This window comes from Sminthopsis crassicaudata, chromosome 1 (genome assembly GCF_048593235.1).
Source record: "Sminthopsis crassicaudata isolate SCR6 chromosome 1, ASM4859323v1, whole genome shotgun sequence".
NCBI classification, from domain to species: Eukaryota; Metazoa; Chordata; class Mammalia; order Dasyuromorphia; family Dasyuridae; genus Sminthopsis; species Sminthopsis crassicaudata.
Window position 1 is genome coordinate 267894789 of NC_133617.1, and position 15192 is coordinate 267909980.

The 15192-nt window shown below is 33.5% G+C and overlaps 1 protein-coding gene across 11 annotated transcripts in view; it reads left to right on the forward strand.

Moving 5' to 3' along the window:
• CHD7 (chromodomain helicase DNA binding protein 7) overlaps positions 1 to 15192 on the forward strand; it is a 224135-nt gene that overhangs the window by 157302 nt on the left and 51641 nt on the right. For all 11 annotated transcript variants that reach the window (XM_074278743.1, XM_074278751.1, XM_074278753.1 and 8 more), the window contains 5 exons: positions 3860 to 3974; positions 7606 to 7689; positions 11059 to 11196; positions 11283 to 11404; positions 11752 to 11995. In XM_074278743.1, the coding sequence (XP_074134844.1) occupies positions 3860 to 3974; positions 7606 to 7689; positions 11059 to 11196; positions 11283 to 11404; positions 11752 to 11995 (703 nt within the window). The remainder of the gene's footprint in view (positions 1 to 3859; positions 3975 to 7605; positions 7690 to 11058; positions 11197 to 11282; positions 11405 to 11751; positions 11996 to 15192) is intronic.

Genomic DNA, 15192 nt, shown 5'->3' on the forward strand with positions numbered 1-15192 from the left:
AGGATTCCATTGGGCATCAGAGTGTAGAATAATTCAGGGAAATGGGATGAGGGGCCCAGGTCCAGGGCCCCAGGCAAAAAAGACTTGGGGCATGATGGCAGCTGATGTTACACCCAAAGAACCTTTAGAAGGCCAGGACTCTGATTTAATCAATCAGCAGAGAAGCAATCACAAGGCAGAAAGGGATTACCTGATAAGTCAGTCAAAAGGCAATCAGATTGCAAAAATGGATTACACTTGGGGAGAATACAGGCCTTTTAAACCAACAGGGCTGTGCCCAGTGCAAACAACTCCAATGTAATTGTCAGATGATGAGAAGAGATTTAGAAAGTGGTAAATAGAAGGAAATTAGATAGGTTAACTGCCTGGGAGAGAGGGTTTGCTTGTATTTCTTCAGCAGGAGAAGGAATCAGATGGGTGCCAACGAGTCATATTCGCCTTATCCACCAGAGAGAGACAGAAAAAGAGAAAGACCTCAAAATAAAGGAGAAGATCTAAGAAACATCTGACACTGAAATAGCATGGATAATAAGAAGACTGTTAAAGATCTTTAAAAACCAGCAGGAATCATTGGACTTTCTCACACAAGATGAGACTAATGGACAATGGACTTATGGACATTTATAAATTTTCAATTTATGATTATTTGATTATGTTATTTGTCATATACTTCTAGCATGTGTTACGCTACTATGTTACTATGTGCTTATGTAATTTATGTAATTATCTGTAATACTTCCCATATTGATGGATTTAGGTTTCAAGGTCATGACTGTCCTATGTTCTAAATCAAAAGAAAGGGGGAGATTCGATGTTAGGATTACTAAGTGAGAACTGAGGTTGTCTGGATAGTGACAAGGTGAGAATTCAGGTTTTCTGGACAATTACAAGGTGAGAACTCAGGTTGACTTGATAGAGGGGGCAAGCTCATTGGCTGGGGTGGTTCTTCCCAGAAGCCCTTGCATTATCCCACGCCCATTCTCTGGGAGAATAAAAGAAGAGGACTCTCAGAGAAAGAGGAAGACTCTGAATTGCATCAGGCTTGACGGGGCTCTCTGCAGGAAGGGAAGTCACTTCTTTGGACAAGAGTTAACAGCAACTGCCTGGAGACAACGGTTCATTACAGGAAGAAGAATCTGTCGGAGAGATTTGAGTAGAAGACACAGCAGATCTCTTCCCAGAGAGCGATCCAGCAGCTTCTGGAGACGACAGCTCGCTACAATTGATATAGAGGATAAAAGCTTGACAGTATGTTTTTAAACAGGCACTACTAGAGAAGGAGCTTGAACATCATATCAAGGAATCCAGGGGAGACTTACGTGGCCATGATGTTGCAAGTAAATCTGAAGTTTTATTTAGTTGTGCTTCTGTCGGCCTACAAGAGTTAGAGTGACAAATACACTAGGAATCATCACTACCTAGTGTAATGTATGTATTGCACTACTTAGTAGTGCAATGTAAGCATAGTGAAAACTTCACAAACATTTTATGAACAAAAAGAGTAACCTGAACCAGGTTTATCCATAAAATTTCATATTCCCAAATAAAAACAGCAAGAAGTGCCATGATGGGTCTTAAGAATTCAACATCAATTTGTTGATGTTGAAGGCAACAGAGAAACAGAAGTAATACTTAGACAATAGCACCCAAACATAGAGCCTAAATATTGGTTGCTGAGAAAGGGCACTGACTATATTAACATGGATTGGCTCAGTTTGAATAAGATGCTTTTTCTAGACTATGAAGAAGACAAGGCAGAGCTTTAAATAGTTCTACTAATCCATATAGAGACTTCAAATCATTCCTGTAGTGTTGGGGTTTTTTCCATTCATATTATCATCAGGTAATCAAATAAGTGTAGAATTATTGTAGTGTATTTTATGCATTCTAAAGGAGGAAGTAGGAAATTCATATGACAAAATGGTAAAGAAAGCTTCATTACCAGAAAGAGGTCAGATTTTTTTTTTTCCTTTTTTGATGGAATTTCCATATGATGTGAATATATTACTTTTAGACTATACAAACTATAGGTATATTTTAGACATTTTGTTAATCTCATTCTTTTTATGTCTAATCCTAATCTTGAACTCATGCATGACTCTTTCCCTCCCTCTAATTATCTATTATGATGAAGTAATACAGCTTTAATCATCAACTCTGATTCAGCTTTCCTGTTGTTTTTTTATTTTTCCTGTAGTTGGTTATTATTTGGACTTAAAATATAAAAGTCACCAACTGACTGGGAATTTTATGCTGGTTTATAGGAAGTAAATGAGACTAGACACATTTTTATAAGTATCTGTCTCTATTTCATTGCAACACTCCAGGCACTGCCTTCAAACTGGAACTGAAAGCTGTCTACATATGTGCCTATTTGCAGTTCTATTTAGTGGCTGTATCATACCTGACTTTTGAGTATAGTGTTACTTCTGTTTTCCAAGAGTATATGTCTCAGTGACAGAGTTTCTTTGTCAGAAACTTTATCACCAGAAATAGTAGTGTCCTAGGAGCCATAGGGATGTATTCTAGGATCTCAGATCCTTACCTGAAGCCCAAACATAGCTTTAAAAAAGCCCGTAAGTGGTTACTGAACTAGCATTGTATGTATCTGGAAATGTAAAATGTGGGTGTGAGGGGAGGATAAGTTTTGAATTGAGGTTAAAAATGGCAGAAGAGAGGACTCATTCACTTCTGCTCAGGTACAGTTGAGGTTGAGTCTGAAGAAGGGAACCTTTCAGCAGCCAGAACCATGCCTAAAGAAAGGCTTGTATAAGTTTTGGGGGGAAAAAAAAAAAAACAGGAGTCAAAGGGAACATAGTCCATCTTCTTTCACCAATTTTCTCTCTAAAGTCCACTCCGAGAAGTAAGTTTTAGCAACTTCCAGAGGCTGTTTTATCTTCATAGGAAAAGAAGGGGCTTTTTGTGATCATCACTGTGCTCTTGCCTCATTCTTTAAAATGGCAGAGGAAGGGGAAGGAAAAGTCATAAAATGAACAAAGCTTACATTTCAGATTAATTTAATAGACTTAGGATGTTAAGATTCCTTCTGAGCTTCCCACCTGTTCCTCATACATAAAACTTCTTTAAGGAAAAGAACCCTTCAATACACAATTCAAAATGCAGGCAAATGCCTGGATGAGGTAATACTTTAGTGTAAATGAATTTCCGTTCAAATATAATCAGTCATTCCATCAATAAGTATGAGTGATTGGTTATCAGATCTTTCCCTGTTTTAATAGGGGGGGATGGGGTGAAGAGAAGAGGAGGCTGGGGGCAGAAGACAAAATTTCAGGCTTCCCAACTTTGCCTAGGGTAAGCCCTACTTGCCTTCAACTGGGCTGGGTCAAATAGGAGGTGGTGCACTAAGTCATTTTTGTCCAAGAGGGATAAACCCAGACAATTCTGCTTTATGGAGTTTTTGATTTTTTTTTTTTCCCCTAAAGTAAAACTGAATTTATATAAATGGGTGTCTTTCTCAGGGAGATATCATTATACATGTATTTTTCACTTCCCAAGGCAATGTCATATTCCAAAAATATAACTACAGAAGAATTTGGACCCTGTAAAAGAGGGCCTCATTTCCACTTCTCTCTTCCATGTGTCCGAGAAGAGGAAATTAATCCTATTTATCAAGCTTTGGCCATGAGTGATGACTTTTCATCTTAGTTTTTCTTGTATTTGTTGTTATTTCTTGAACATTAAACAATGCTATTTTTGGAGTAGTGAGGGAGGTGGGGTCTAAGTTCTATAACTATTAACAGATTATTTAGCTTGTTTGATTCAAGAGGTAAAGGACAAGGGTAAGTTGATGAATAGGGATTCTGTTTGTTTTTCAAGGATTATTATTTTATTCTTTTAGCTCTTACCTTCACTGTCAGTGGGCATCCATAGAAGACCTGGACAAAGACAAGAGAATTCAACAAAAGATTAAGCGATTTAAGGCAAAGCAGGGCCAGAACAAATTCCTTTCAGAGGTAGGAAAAATGAGATTTTTAAAAAACTAATGTGTCAAATTTAGAATTTCAATTCAATTAAATTATCAAAAGTTGGGTTTGTCTCATTTATTGCTGTTTCTTATATACTGCTAATTGGTTATAGCTCAAAAATTTGTAAATGTAAATTTTTTCACTTTGCTTATTCTAAAATATACTAGTCTTAATCTTTTGAGGAAATAATTGTGACATTCTGATTAAAATCATACAACCAGGCCAAAAAAAAATATTAGTGTATAAAAACTACTAAAATATAGTAAGAACATCTACATAGATAAAAATGAGAGTTTTAGAGTTTTACAACTCAAAATGTTGATTTGGAGGATATAGACTGACTTCTTCCTGTTTTGTATTTTTTTAAAAAGGTAGTTGCATTTTAAGAAATTATGTCCTGTCATATAGATGCCTCCTCATTCTGAGTTATTTGTGACATGAGAGTGACCATAATACCTAGGATAGAAAAGGGAGTCTGCATTCAAAAGCAATACTGGGTCCCCCTCCACAGTAGCCAATTATACTTGAAAAATGCCTGGCATTTTTCTGTGATTTGGCTTAGTGCCCACTCGGGACTCAAAGCTTTTGATCACCAATTTAATTTCACTTAGAGTCACAAATAGCATAAGAGAAGAGATCCTACCAAATGAAAAATTAGACTTGCTGATTTGTCTTGATCTTTGCTATGTAGCAAGTTAGAAAAAGATCTAGAAGGTTGTGAAATTATATGCAAAATTATCATTCATTTAACAAATACGTTTTATTTTGAGGGTTAGAAACATTTGGTCAATTCAATTCAAGAAGCATTCTCAATATTTTATGTAGAAAATTTTTTTCTTTTTCTTTTTTTTTTTTTTTTAAGATCAACTCAGAAAACATTTTAGGTTCCCTTTATTTTCTGTGAGTCCTGTCTGATAGATTTCAGATCTCTATTTTGGATAAAGAGATCAAGTTGACTTATTTTAGACGGGGAATAGCAATAGTGAGGTATATATTTCCACATTTGGTCCTGACCCTACATAGCTTCAAGTGTAGCCATATTTTGCTCTATTAATCTATCTGGTCTTATAGTAAGGAAATTGGACTATAGTGTCTTAAGGAATTTTTATTGTTAATTGACTATGTGGTCTTAGGAAAATAACACCTTTGTTGAGCCTTATTTTCCTGATCTGTCAAATTAAGGAGTCACATTTGATCTGTAATGTTCTTTCGATATCTAAAATTCTAATTTCTAAGATTGTAGTAATTCTGAATTGAGTTAAGACACATCTCAGAAATGTATGTTTTTCAAAATACATGTCATCGGTAGATGAATCACCTCTACATAACATATGTAAACTTTTAACACTATCCTAGTTAAAAATATTATTACTTAATAAAGAAAGCTACTTCAGTAGAAAATAGAAGTTTTCTCAATTTTTTTTTTTTTTTTTTTTTGCTGAGGCATTTGGGGTAAAGTGACTTGCTCAGGGTCACAGCTAGAAAATATTAAGTGCCTGAGACCAGATTTGAACTCAGGTCCTCCTGAAATCAGATCTGATATTCTATCCATTACACCACCTAATCTTAAATATTTTTATTAAAATTTTAAAAAAAGAAACTAATTACCTGTCCATCATTCTTTATACTACATGGTTTCACTACTAGAGTTTTATTTTAATTTACAATTATGTGTGTAGCACTTGATTCCCTTTGTTTTTGTGAAATTCTTTTTTACCTTAAACCTTGATAAAATAAGGAAGTCACAAATATTTCAGGTTATAACTCTAAAAACCTCTAGAGTTTCTTAAACTTTTTGCATCTTAGATACCTTTAGATATCCGGTGAAATTCTCTGTACCTTTTTTCAACATGTTCTGAAATAAAATGCATAAGGTAAATTATACAGGATTACAAAAAAGCAGTATGCATTTATATGGAGATATGATTGTCAAAATTTTTTTTAAATAAGATATTTTTGGCTATCAGTTTGTCAATAAAATGGATCTAAGAAAATTTTTCAGTATAGTATATATAATTTTTAAATTCAGGAAGTTGTTGTATAGGGAATCTCTCTAATTCTGTTCTACAAATATTTTTGTTTCAGTGATGAATATAAATATTACATTTATAGTTTGCATGTGAAGACAGAATCTCTGTAATACTGGACATATTTTGAATAAAGAACTGGTTCTGTAATTTCATTTTTGTTGAGAACTCCTGAGATACTCCACTATAGTTAGTTAACACTTTTTTTGCAACTTACACTCTTAGAAAATATCCTTGGTTACTAAAAGGTTAAGTGATTTGTATCAGAAGTAGAACTTGTTTGAATCTAGATCTTTCTGACTCTGAGGGCAGGTTTCTATCTGCTTCAGCACTGCACTTCTCTCTTTTAAAATAAATAAAACATTTGCATTTTAAATAAGCTAAACATTTTATCAAACCCTTATCTTTGACTTAAAATTCTCCTTGTAAACCTCAAAGTAGTTGAGATAAAACATTACAGTTTTGCTTATTTATCCCAGATTTGTAATGAAAAGTATCAAAACAGAGGTGTATATGGTGTATATGTATATATATATAATTGTATATTATATTTATATATACACTAGCTCCTCAGACTTCTTAATTTACCTTGGCCTTATGTAATAGAATTCCATTTTTGTTAACCATGAAACTATCTTTTCAGCTGACATATCAAAGTCTAAGGATCAAAGATCAATGGTTTGTAACATGTTTAAAAATTTTTGAAGAAATCATAATAAATTATGGCAGCATGTGCCTGATTATAAGCATGCATAAAAATGACAATTTTAATTAAAATGTATTATTTGTTTTCTGGCCAAAACTTTAGTAACTAATCTATTTTGTATCAAGAGTAACATAAGTATTCTTCTTTTAAAAGTTGCTCTTTCTTTATATTTCATAACTTAGCCAGTAAACTACACTTCTTAGTAATTTTTTTAAAAGAAAGTTTTAGGATGTTAACCAAAACTTAAAAATCCATTTCATTATTCTTTTTCTTAATGCCTTGCTCTTACACACTATCAATATAGATAGATCACAAAAGAATTTAGAGCAATGAGAAGAAATTTTTTTTTGTAAGTGGGATATCAATATTGATCAGTAAAGAAGAAGTAACAAATGATGAGCTCTGTGTATGTAAAAATTATGAAACAGCAAGTAGTATTTTAGTGCTTTTAGTTTTTAAATAATATTCTGTAAATGGTACTTCTAAAGCAGACAGACAAATGCAGTAGTTATGATAATCTGATATCACTTAGTGTACATGGCTCTAATTTCTTTATTGCAAGCTGTAGTTTCAAGAATGTTAAATGCATTGCATGCTATAAGCCTTTTGGATTGCTCATTAGTGAATTGTAATTTCACACTTCATTTAAAATATTCTTAAACATTCTCTCACAGTAAAAGGTTTCACACAGTAATTAAGAGGCCCAGTTAACAAAGTCTGAGAAGTCTGATTTCCTCACGGGGAATGATCTTGCTGAATTGTAGCTTTTCAATTAACATATTGAAGTTTGCCAAATATAAATTTTGTTTTGCCATGACCCAAAATATTATTGCCTGTGAAGAGTATGATATTGAAAATAAAGTGAATTTTGTTGTTATTTTTATAGATCGAAGATGAACTTTTTAATCCAGATTATGTAGAAGTTGATCGGATACTGGATTTTGCACGAAGCACAGATGATAATGGAGAGGTAAAAGAAAAAAAAAAATAACTGGGCCTAATTTTTAGCTGAGTTTGTATGTTGGTTGTTTAAAATAAAATTTTGACAACATGTTTGTGTACTAAATATAGTACAAAGAAATTTCAAAGAAATTTCAGACTTCTCCAAGAGTAATGAATTATTATTCTACTTACAGTATTAAATAAATTGTTGAGAGAAAGAAAGAGCAGATCATGATAAGCAATATATTGTAGTGGAAAAAGAATTGGACTTTAGTACCCGGAGATTTGAATGCTATCTCTAATACTTGTTAGTTATATAATTGAATTATATATATGTGTGTGTGTGTGTGTGTGTGTGTGTGTGTGTGTGTGTGTGTATAATGTGATTAGTTATGTAAGCAAGTCACTTAACACCTCAGAGCTTTAGATTCTTCATCTGTAAAGTGGAGATAATAATATTTGTAGCATTGACAGTATTGTTCTAAGGCAAATGCTTTATAAAACTATGTGTCATATATATAGGAGCTATTTTTAACACACTTAACCTGAGTTTAATGTTTGTTTCTTCATTTCTGGTATGGTGAATTCTAATAACAACTTACAACCTAAATGTAGCTCCAACTATACACACATACATACACACACATGCCCTGGTTATATGTTACTTTATAAACCATTTAATTTGAGTTGTTTATAAAATAATTCTTCTCTAAACCAAACTGCTGAATATGTTCATTGAAAAAGAACTAGGTAAGATTCATTAACATATATATTAGGTTAACTTCATTTTGATCATCTGATTGTTCATCTTTAATGATAATGTTAACAATAATAATTCCCATTTCAATAGTAATTAAAGGTTTACAGAGTGTTTTTTCACAGTAATTCTTAGTACTGCTGCTCAACCTCACCAGGTTTTAATGACAGTTGGTATTAGTGACCCTTAATTCATCAACCAAATGCAATTTTGGTCCACAGTGGATAATACGGGAAACTGATTTCTATAAATAGCCATCTTACTATGTGTTTACTTTTGCAGAACTCTTCTCTAACTATAAAGATTTTTTTAGTAAGGAAAAGATCAATAAATACATGCTGGTCTTTTGCTCTTTTGTGCATTGGAATGTACCAGCAATAGTCTCTTTTTACTTCTTTATTTTGCTTGGATTTCATATCAAAAGCTTTGGGTCAGATGGCAACTACCAGCATCATCCTTAATCATTGAAAGTTATTGTGGTAATCTTTTCTAGTTTTTCTTAAGTGCACTAAGATGGTTTCTGAATACTTGTACAAAGATGGAGAAACTAGGAAAATATCAAGTTAGAAGTCTCATGGGCTATATTACCAAATACCTGGAATGGCTTGCTATCATGTTCAGAAGTTTGAGAGTTTCTACAACAACGTGAAGATCATCAAATCATAGTTTTTTTCTTGGGGGAAAGAGGAAGGAAATTCCATAGATGAATAACTTATACTTAATGATTTGCTTCATTTCTTGTAGAAGTCAAAACTAGAAATACTCAGTTATTTGAAAATTCTGTTACCCAAGGTTGTACAAGTAATGAATGATCAAGTGGCAAAGCTTGGACTTGAATTCAAGTGACTTTAATATCTATATCTTTAAAGATATATAAAGTGATAGAATTTTCAAAAGGGGAGGGGGAACAGAGCCTGTAAGCCCACTTTCCTCTAGAAACACAGTGTAACACTATTGCAAAAGTGTTCTGAACTTTAATTCAGAAGCCAAATTCAAATCTTAATTGTAGCCATTATTGCCTATCACCATATCCAAGTTACTTAACCATACTAAGTTTTAGTTTCTTTGTCTGTAAAGTAAGAAAACTAAAGTAGATTCTAAGGTCCCTTCCAGCTCTAAAATGATAATTCTCACTCTTTTCTCTTTTCTTTCTCTCTATCTTTTTTTTTTTTTAATATATCTTCCCCTTTCTTCAGATTCATCCCCTTGCTATCTTCTTAACCCCTTATCTTCTTCTCTTTTTCTTTTCCTCTTGTCTCTTCTATCTTTTCATTCCCCGCCTTCCCTCCTCCTCTATTCTTCACTTTTCCTGTCCCTTTGTATTCTTTTTTTTAGTATCCTTCCTTCCCTTCCATCTTTTTCTCTCCTTTCTCCCTCTCCTATTTTCCATTTCTCTTGTGCTCCTTCTTTACCTTAGCATCTTTTGCTTTCCCTTCCTTTCCCTTTCCTTCCCTATATTCCTTTTTTCATTCCTTTCCCTCCTTACTTGACTTCTCCCTCTGCCCCCCATTCTCCTTTTCTTCCCTTCCTTTTCTCTTCCTATACTCTTATCCTCTCATGTGTGTGTGTGTGTGTGTGTGTGTGTGTGTGTGTGTGTGTATGGGGGGGGTTAAAATCAGCTGTCTTGATAAACTAAAATCTATGTTTTATTAAAAGGTTGTGTAATTGAATGATCAATAAAACACATGTACAAACAGTGTGATGTGGTAGGTGATGTTGGGTTTGGTGTTAGGAAAACCTACCCTGACTATGATACTAGATATGTGACCCTGAGAAAATTATTTCAGCTTTTGATGTAAAGCTGTAGCTTAATCTACCAAGTTAAGAATGGTTTCTTTTTGAAGGAAATTCATAGACTCATCGAAGTATAGACTTAGAACTCAAAGGGGCTTTATAATTCATGTAGTCCAACTTGTTCATTTTACAGATAAACAAACTGAGATCTAGAGGTTAAGTAATTTATTACAGGTTCGTATAAGTATTCATTAAGTAGCGGAGCACAGATTGGAACTCAAGTCATCTAACTTCTGATCTAACACTTTTCCTACTATATCAGTACCCCAACAACTACTACATCTTTCTCCCCAAACCAAGAATTTATGGGTCTTTTCCACATTTGCATAATATAATATAGACACTTTAGCATTAAGGTGAAATTATCATTTGAATGTCTGCTTGTGACTTTTCTAAAAGGGAAAAGAGAATATTTGTGAAGGTATATGTAGCATCTGTATAGACAAGATTATGTCAAAGTGTCAGTGGGGAAACTAGGCTTATAGTCTTGATGTGATCAAACATTTTCTGTTTAGGCAGAGAACAAAATAATTATTAGACTTAATAGCATGAATTTTTTTTTACATAATTTCTTTTGTAAATAACTGAACTAAATAAAGACTGAAATGAATATAAAACAAAATACTTAATATGACATTTAGTTTCAATCTAGTATCACTACTGTCATAGAGGATGAGGCTTGGTTCTTTTTGATGTGAGAAAGCATTTTGAAATATTTTAACTACTTTTCCCAAAATTGATTATCATAGTTTTTCTAGAATAGTAGCATATGTAGATTGTAAAGCTTTTTTTCCATATTAAAAATTTTAATCTAATTCTGACTTATTTAAACTATTAATCACAAAGCCTGTGACTCATTATCTGGTGAAGTGGTGTTCACTTCCATATGAAGACAGCACTTGGGAGCTAAAGCAGGACATAGACCAAGCTAAAATTGAAGAATTTGAGAGACTGATGTCCCGGGAACCAGAAACAGAACGTGTGGTAAGAATTGACTCAAAACAGGATTTTGTAGCAGAGTAGTATGGTATTTGAGAAACCACTAATGGGATTTGGTATGTTTAAATTAGGAGCGACCTCCTGCCGATGATTGGAAGAAATCAGAAAGTTCCAGGGAGTATAAAAACAATAACAAACTCAGGGAATACCAGTTGGAGGGAGTAAACTGGTTACTTTTCAATTGGTACAACACGTAAGTAGAGGTTTCTTTTTTTTTTTTTTTTTCCTTTCTCTCTCTCTAATTACACCTGTGTCTTATTTAAAAGAATTTCTATTTCATACAATCTTTTAAAAACAAGATTATTTATGTTAGAAATGAAATGGAAAACCAATGCCTAATATTCAGAAGTACATATACTAATGTGTTATTAATAGATTGTTTTATTTCTTGGATATTTTTCTGGTTGAAACTCAATTATAATTATGTGTTAGCCTATGGCCATGTAGTCATATATTTAACATTATAGTCATTTGTGTTTTTTGAAAAGTATGTGTACCTATTAATTAATTTTTGTTTGTTTGTTTGTTTTGTTTTCCCAGGAGAAACTGCATTTTAGCAGATGAGATGGGTTTGGGAAAAACTATCCAGTCCATTACATTTCTCTATGAGATATATTTGAAAGGAATACATGGCCCTTTCCTAGTAATTGCCCCATTGTCCACAATCCCCAACTGGGAAAGAGAATTCCGTACCTGGACGGAGTTGAATGTGGTTGTGTACCATGGGAGTCAAGCTAGTCGCCGGACCATTCAGTTGTATGAAATGTACTTCAAAGATCCACAGGTAAAGTTGTATGTCTTCTTTCCTCATGCTCACTCTCAAGAATTAAGCTTTGGACTTACTCATTTGGGACAATAGAGAGTCTGTTGGATTGAGGAATTTGCTTTAAATTGCTTACACAGTTTAGTTATTTTACTATATTTCCCTGTCATAGAAGCACAGCCTTATTTCTCCCTTCTTAGAGGGAATTGCAGTAAAATTGAATTTAATAACTAAAAAAATCTATATATCAATAAATTATGGACCAAAAAATTCTCCCTACCTTTCCCCTTTTCTTCTTTTTTCCTCTTTCTTCTTCCCTCCCCCTCTACTTCTTTACCTCTTCCTAGAAAAATCAGCTTCAGAAAATCTGGGTTCAGAGGCTGAGATGATTTTTTCACCTCTCTGGGCTTGTTTTCTTCTCTGTAAAATGAGACTTTTCAATCAGGTGACCTCTGAAGTCCCTTCCACATCTTTGTTTATAATACTTTCTTTTCTTCTTTTCTCTCTTCTTCATCCTTTCTTCCTGGTCAGTTTGGAAGGCATTCTCTAGTGGAGGAACTAAGTGATCCATTCTTTGCTTTGTACTGTTAACATTTTTATTTGTGACTTAAATTATAACCTTCCTGGCACAGTTACCAAATTTGTAGATAACACAAAGTTGGAAGGCATTGCTAATGTGCTAACATTCAAAAATATGTGAACAGGCTGGAACATTAGACTGGGGAGGCAGTATGGTACAGTGGAAAGAGCCATGGTGCAGGAATCAGAGGACTTGAGTTCAAATTCTACTTCTTACACTTAGTAACTTTGTGATCATAGGCCTAAATGAAGGAATTGGGCTGCATGGTTTCTATGGATCCTTTCCTCTGATGGCTGAAAGTGAAAAGGAATTAAGAAGACTCTTGATGAGAATGAAAGTAGAGAATGTCTTGAAACTTAACATTAAAAATATAAGATCTTGACAAGTCTCATCACTTTCTGCCAAATAGAGGGAGGAGAAAGAAGTGGTGTCAGATTTTATATTCTTGGGACCACATCTGGAGCACAGGAAAATTTTAGGAAAGAAGTTAATGTGCTGGAAATAATTCAGAGGAAGATGACAATGATGATAGCTTCTTGTAATTGTCATATGAGGCCACTTAAAGGAAAGTAGAGTAGGGACAAGAGAAAAATTTCTAGTAAAGTCAAATAGCATGGTTATTGTCTTTAAGTATTTGAAAAAAAAAAAAATTAATCAGTAGAAGAGAAGTGATTAGATCTGCTCTTTTCCTCCCCAGAGGGCAGAATTTAGAACTATGTGTGTTGATTTTAAAGAGGAATTTAGGCTCAATTTGAGGAAAAACTTTATCACTATTATAACTGCATCAAAGGGGAATGGGTTAAGGTTGGAAGAAATGGGTTTCTTTTCACTGGAAGTCTTTCAGCAAAAGCTTGAGGATTTATCACTTATCTGGTTTGTTGTAGAAGGGATTTGTGTTTCAGGATAGATTGGATTAGACAGTCCCTTCCAACTTAGAGCCCTCCTTTTTTCCCCTTCTATTCCTTCTTTTCTCCTCATTTTTTTTCCTCTCCCCTTCTTTTCTTTCCCTCTTATGCTTTTTTACTCCCCTCCTTTCTTCTTCCCATTTTAGTGTATTTTTACCTTGATTATCAGAGAATTGTTCTTAGTAAAGCTGGCCACTAAGTAGTAAATATATCTTATTACAGTGATTACTTTTGTTTTGCATGCCTAAGGGAGCACTAAATGGAAAAAATCTTAATTGGGAATGGAAAGATGATAATTTATTACTTGAAGTGAAAGATATTAAGATGTGCAAATCCCACAAAATTATATGTAGTGTTGAATCCCTTTCCCAAAGGATGTATACTTAATACTATGAATTGGCAGGGTATTGATAGCAAGACATTGTATGTAAAAAGGAAGGAGATTAATGGATTATAAATGTAGTTTTAAATTAGAACTTATTTGGAAGTAGCTGCAGAAAAAATTCTTTTAAAAGAACCTAGAAATGAATTATGTAAAAATATAACTTATTACATCCATTACTGTACAAACTTTCTTATTGTATAAAAATCCAGCCTAAAGTAGAAAATCTAACTGTTTGATTTTTTTTTTTTTTTTTTTTTTAAATCAGAAACAGCTCAAAAAGTTAGCGCAATAGGCAATCTTTAGCTCAACAGTTTGGTATAGTGCCAGATTGATATGAATCTACTAAACAGATGTGGAGGGAGGGAGGGGTATTTGTATAGTAGCTAGGTGACTAGCCTTGGAATAAGTAGCAATCTAATTCAGATTGTTCCTCTGTATATTTTGGCTGTAAGTCTTTCAGTATCTTGAGCAACTTTCTAATACTGTTACAGATGAATTTCTGATCTGTCTCTTTCTTTCAATGAAATTTCCATACTGTGAATTCCTCATACTAGTGAAATGACAATGCCAGACTAAAATATATATGTATACACACACACCATAAACAGCCCCATATCTTTACCACAGCTACTTGAATTTGATAACAACTAACTGTGTGTTCTTGGGCAGGTGATAAAACTTTACTGGGTCTTGATTTCCTCCTTTTTAGCCAGGCGTTGTACTAAGTGATCTATGAGGTTTCTTATAGATCTAAATCGATGATCCTATTGCCTTCATATGGCTTTATGTTTCCACACTTAGTCCAAATGAAAAAGAAATTATGTAAGGGGAGAGCTAGGTAGTCCAAAGATAAGAATCTTTTTGTTCTTCAAAAAAGTCTGTGTGAGATCATAACTTTTTTGTTCAGCAATAAAACAACATAGCATCTTAGAATTGAAAGCCTCTCAAAGGTTTATAGCAAAAAGCTCATCCCTGGATATGAGGAAGCCAAAAAAAAAAAAAAAAATTACTTCCCTGTTTTTTTTCATCTCCTATTCATTCTACAAACTGCTATCTAAATCTTACCAACTTCACCCATTTCTCAGTGTGTTGACTCTCTATCTTGATTTTTAGGGAAGTCTTTAGTTATTTGCTGAGGCAAGATGTGGTAACAAAGAGAGCAAGGAAAGACAAACTCTTATTATTCCTGTGCCACTCCAATGTTCTGCTATCCTTTCTATGAAATATTGTTTTTCTTTTTCATTGTAGCTAAATTTTAATTTATTCTTTTGTGTACATAAATTTAATATTGAATGCATGATAGAGTGGAAAGAGACCTGAATTTGGAGACAGAGGAAACGGTTTTGAG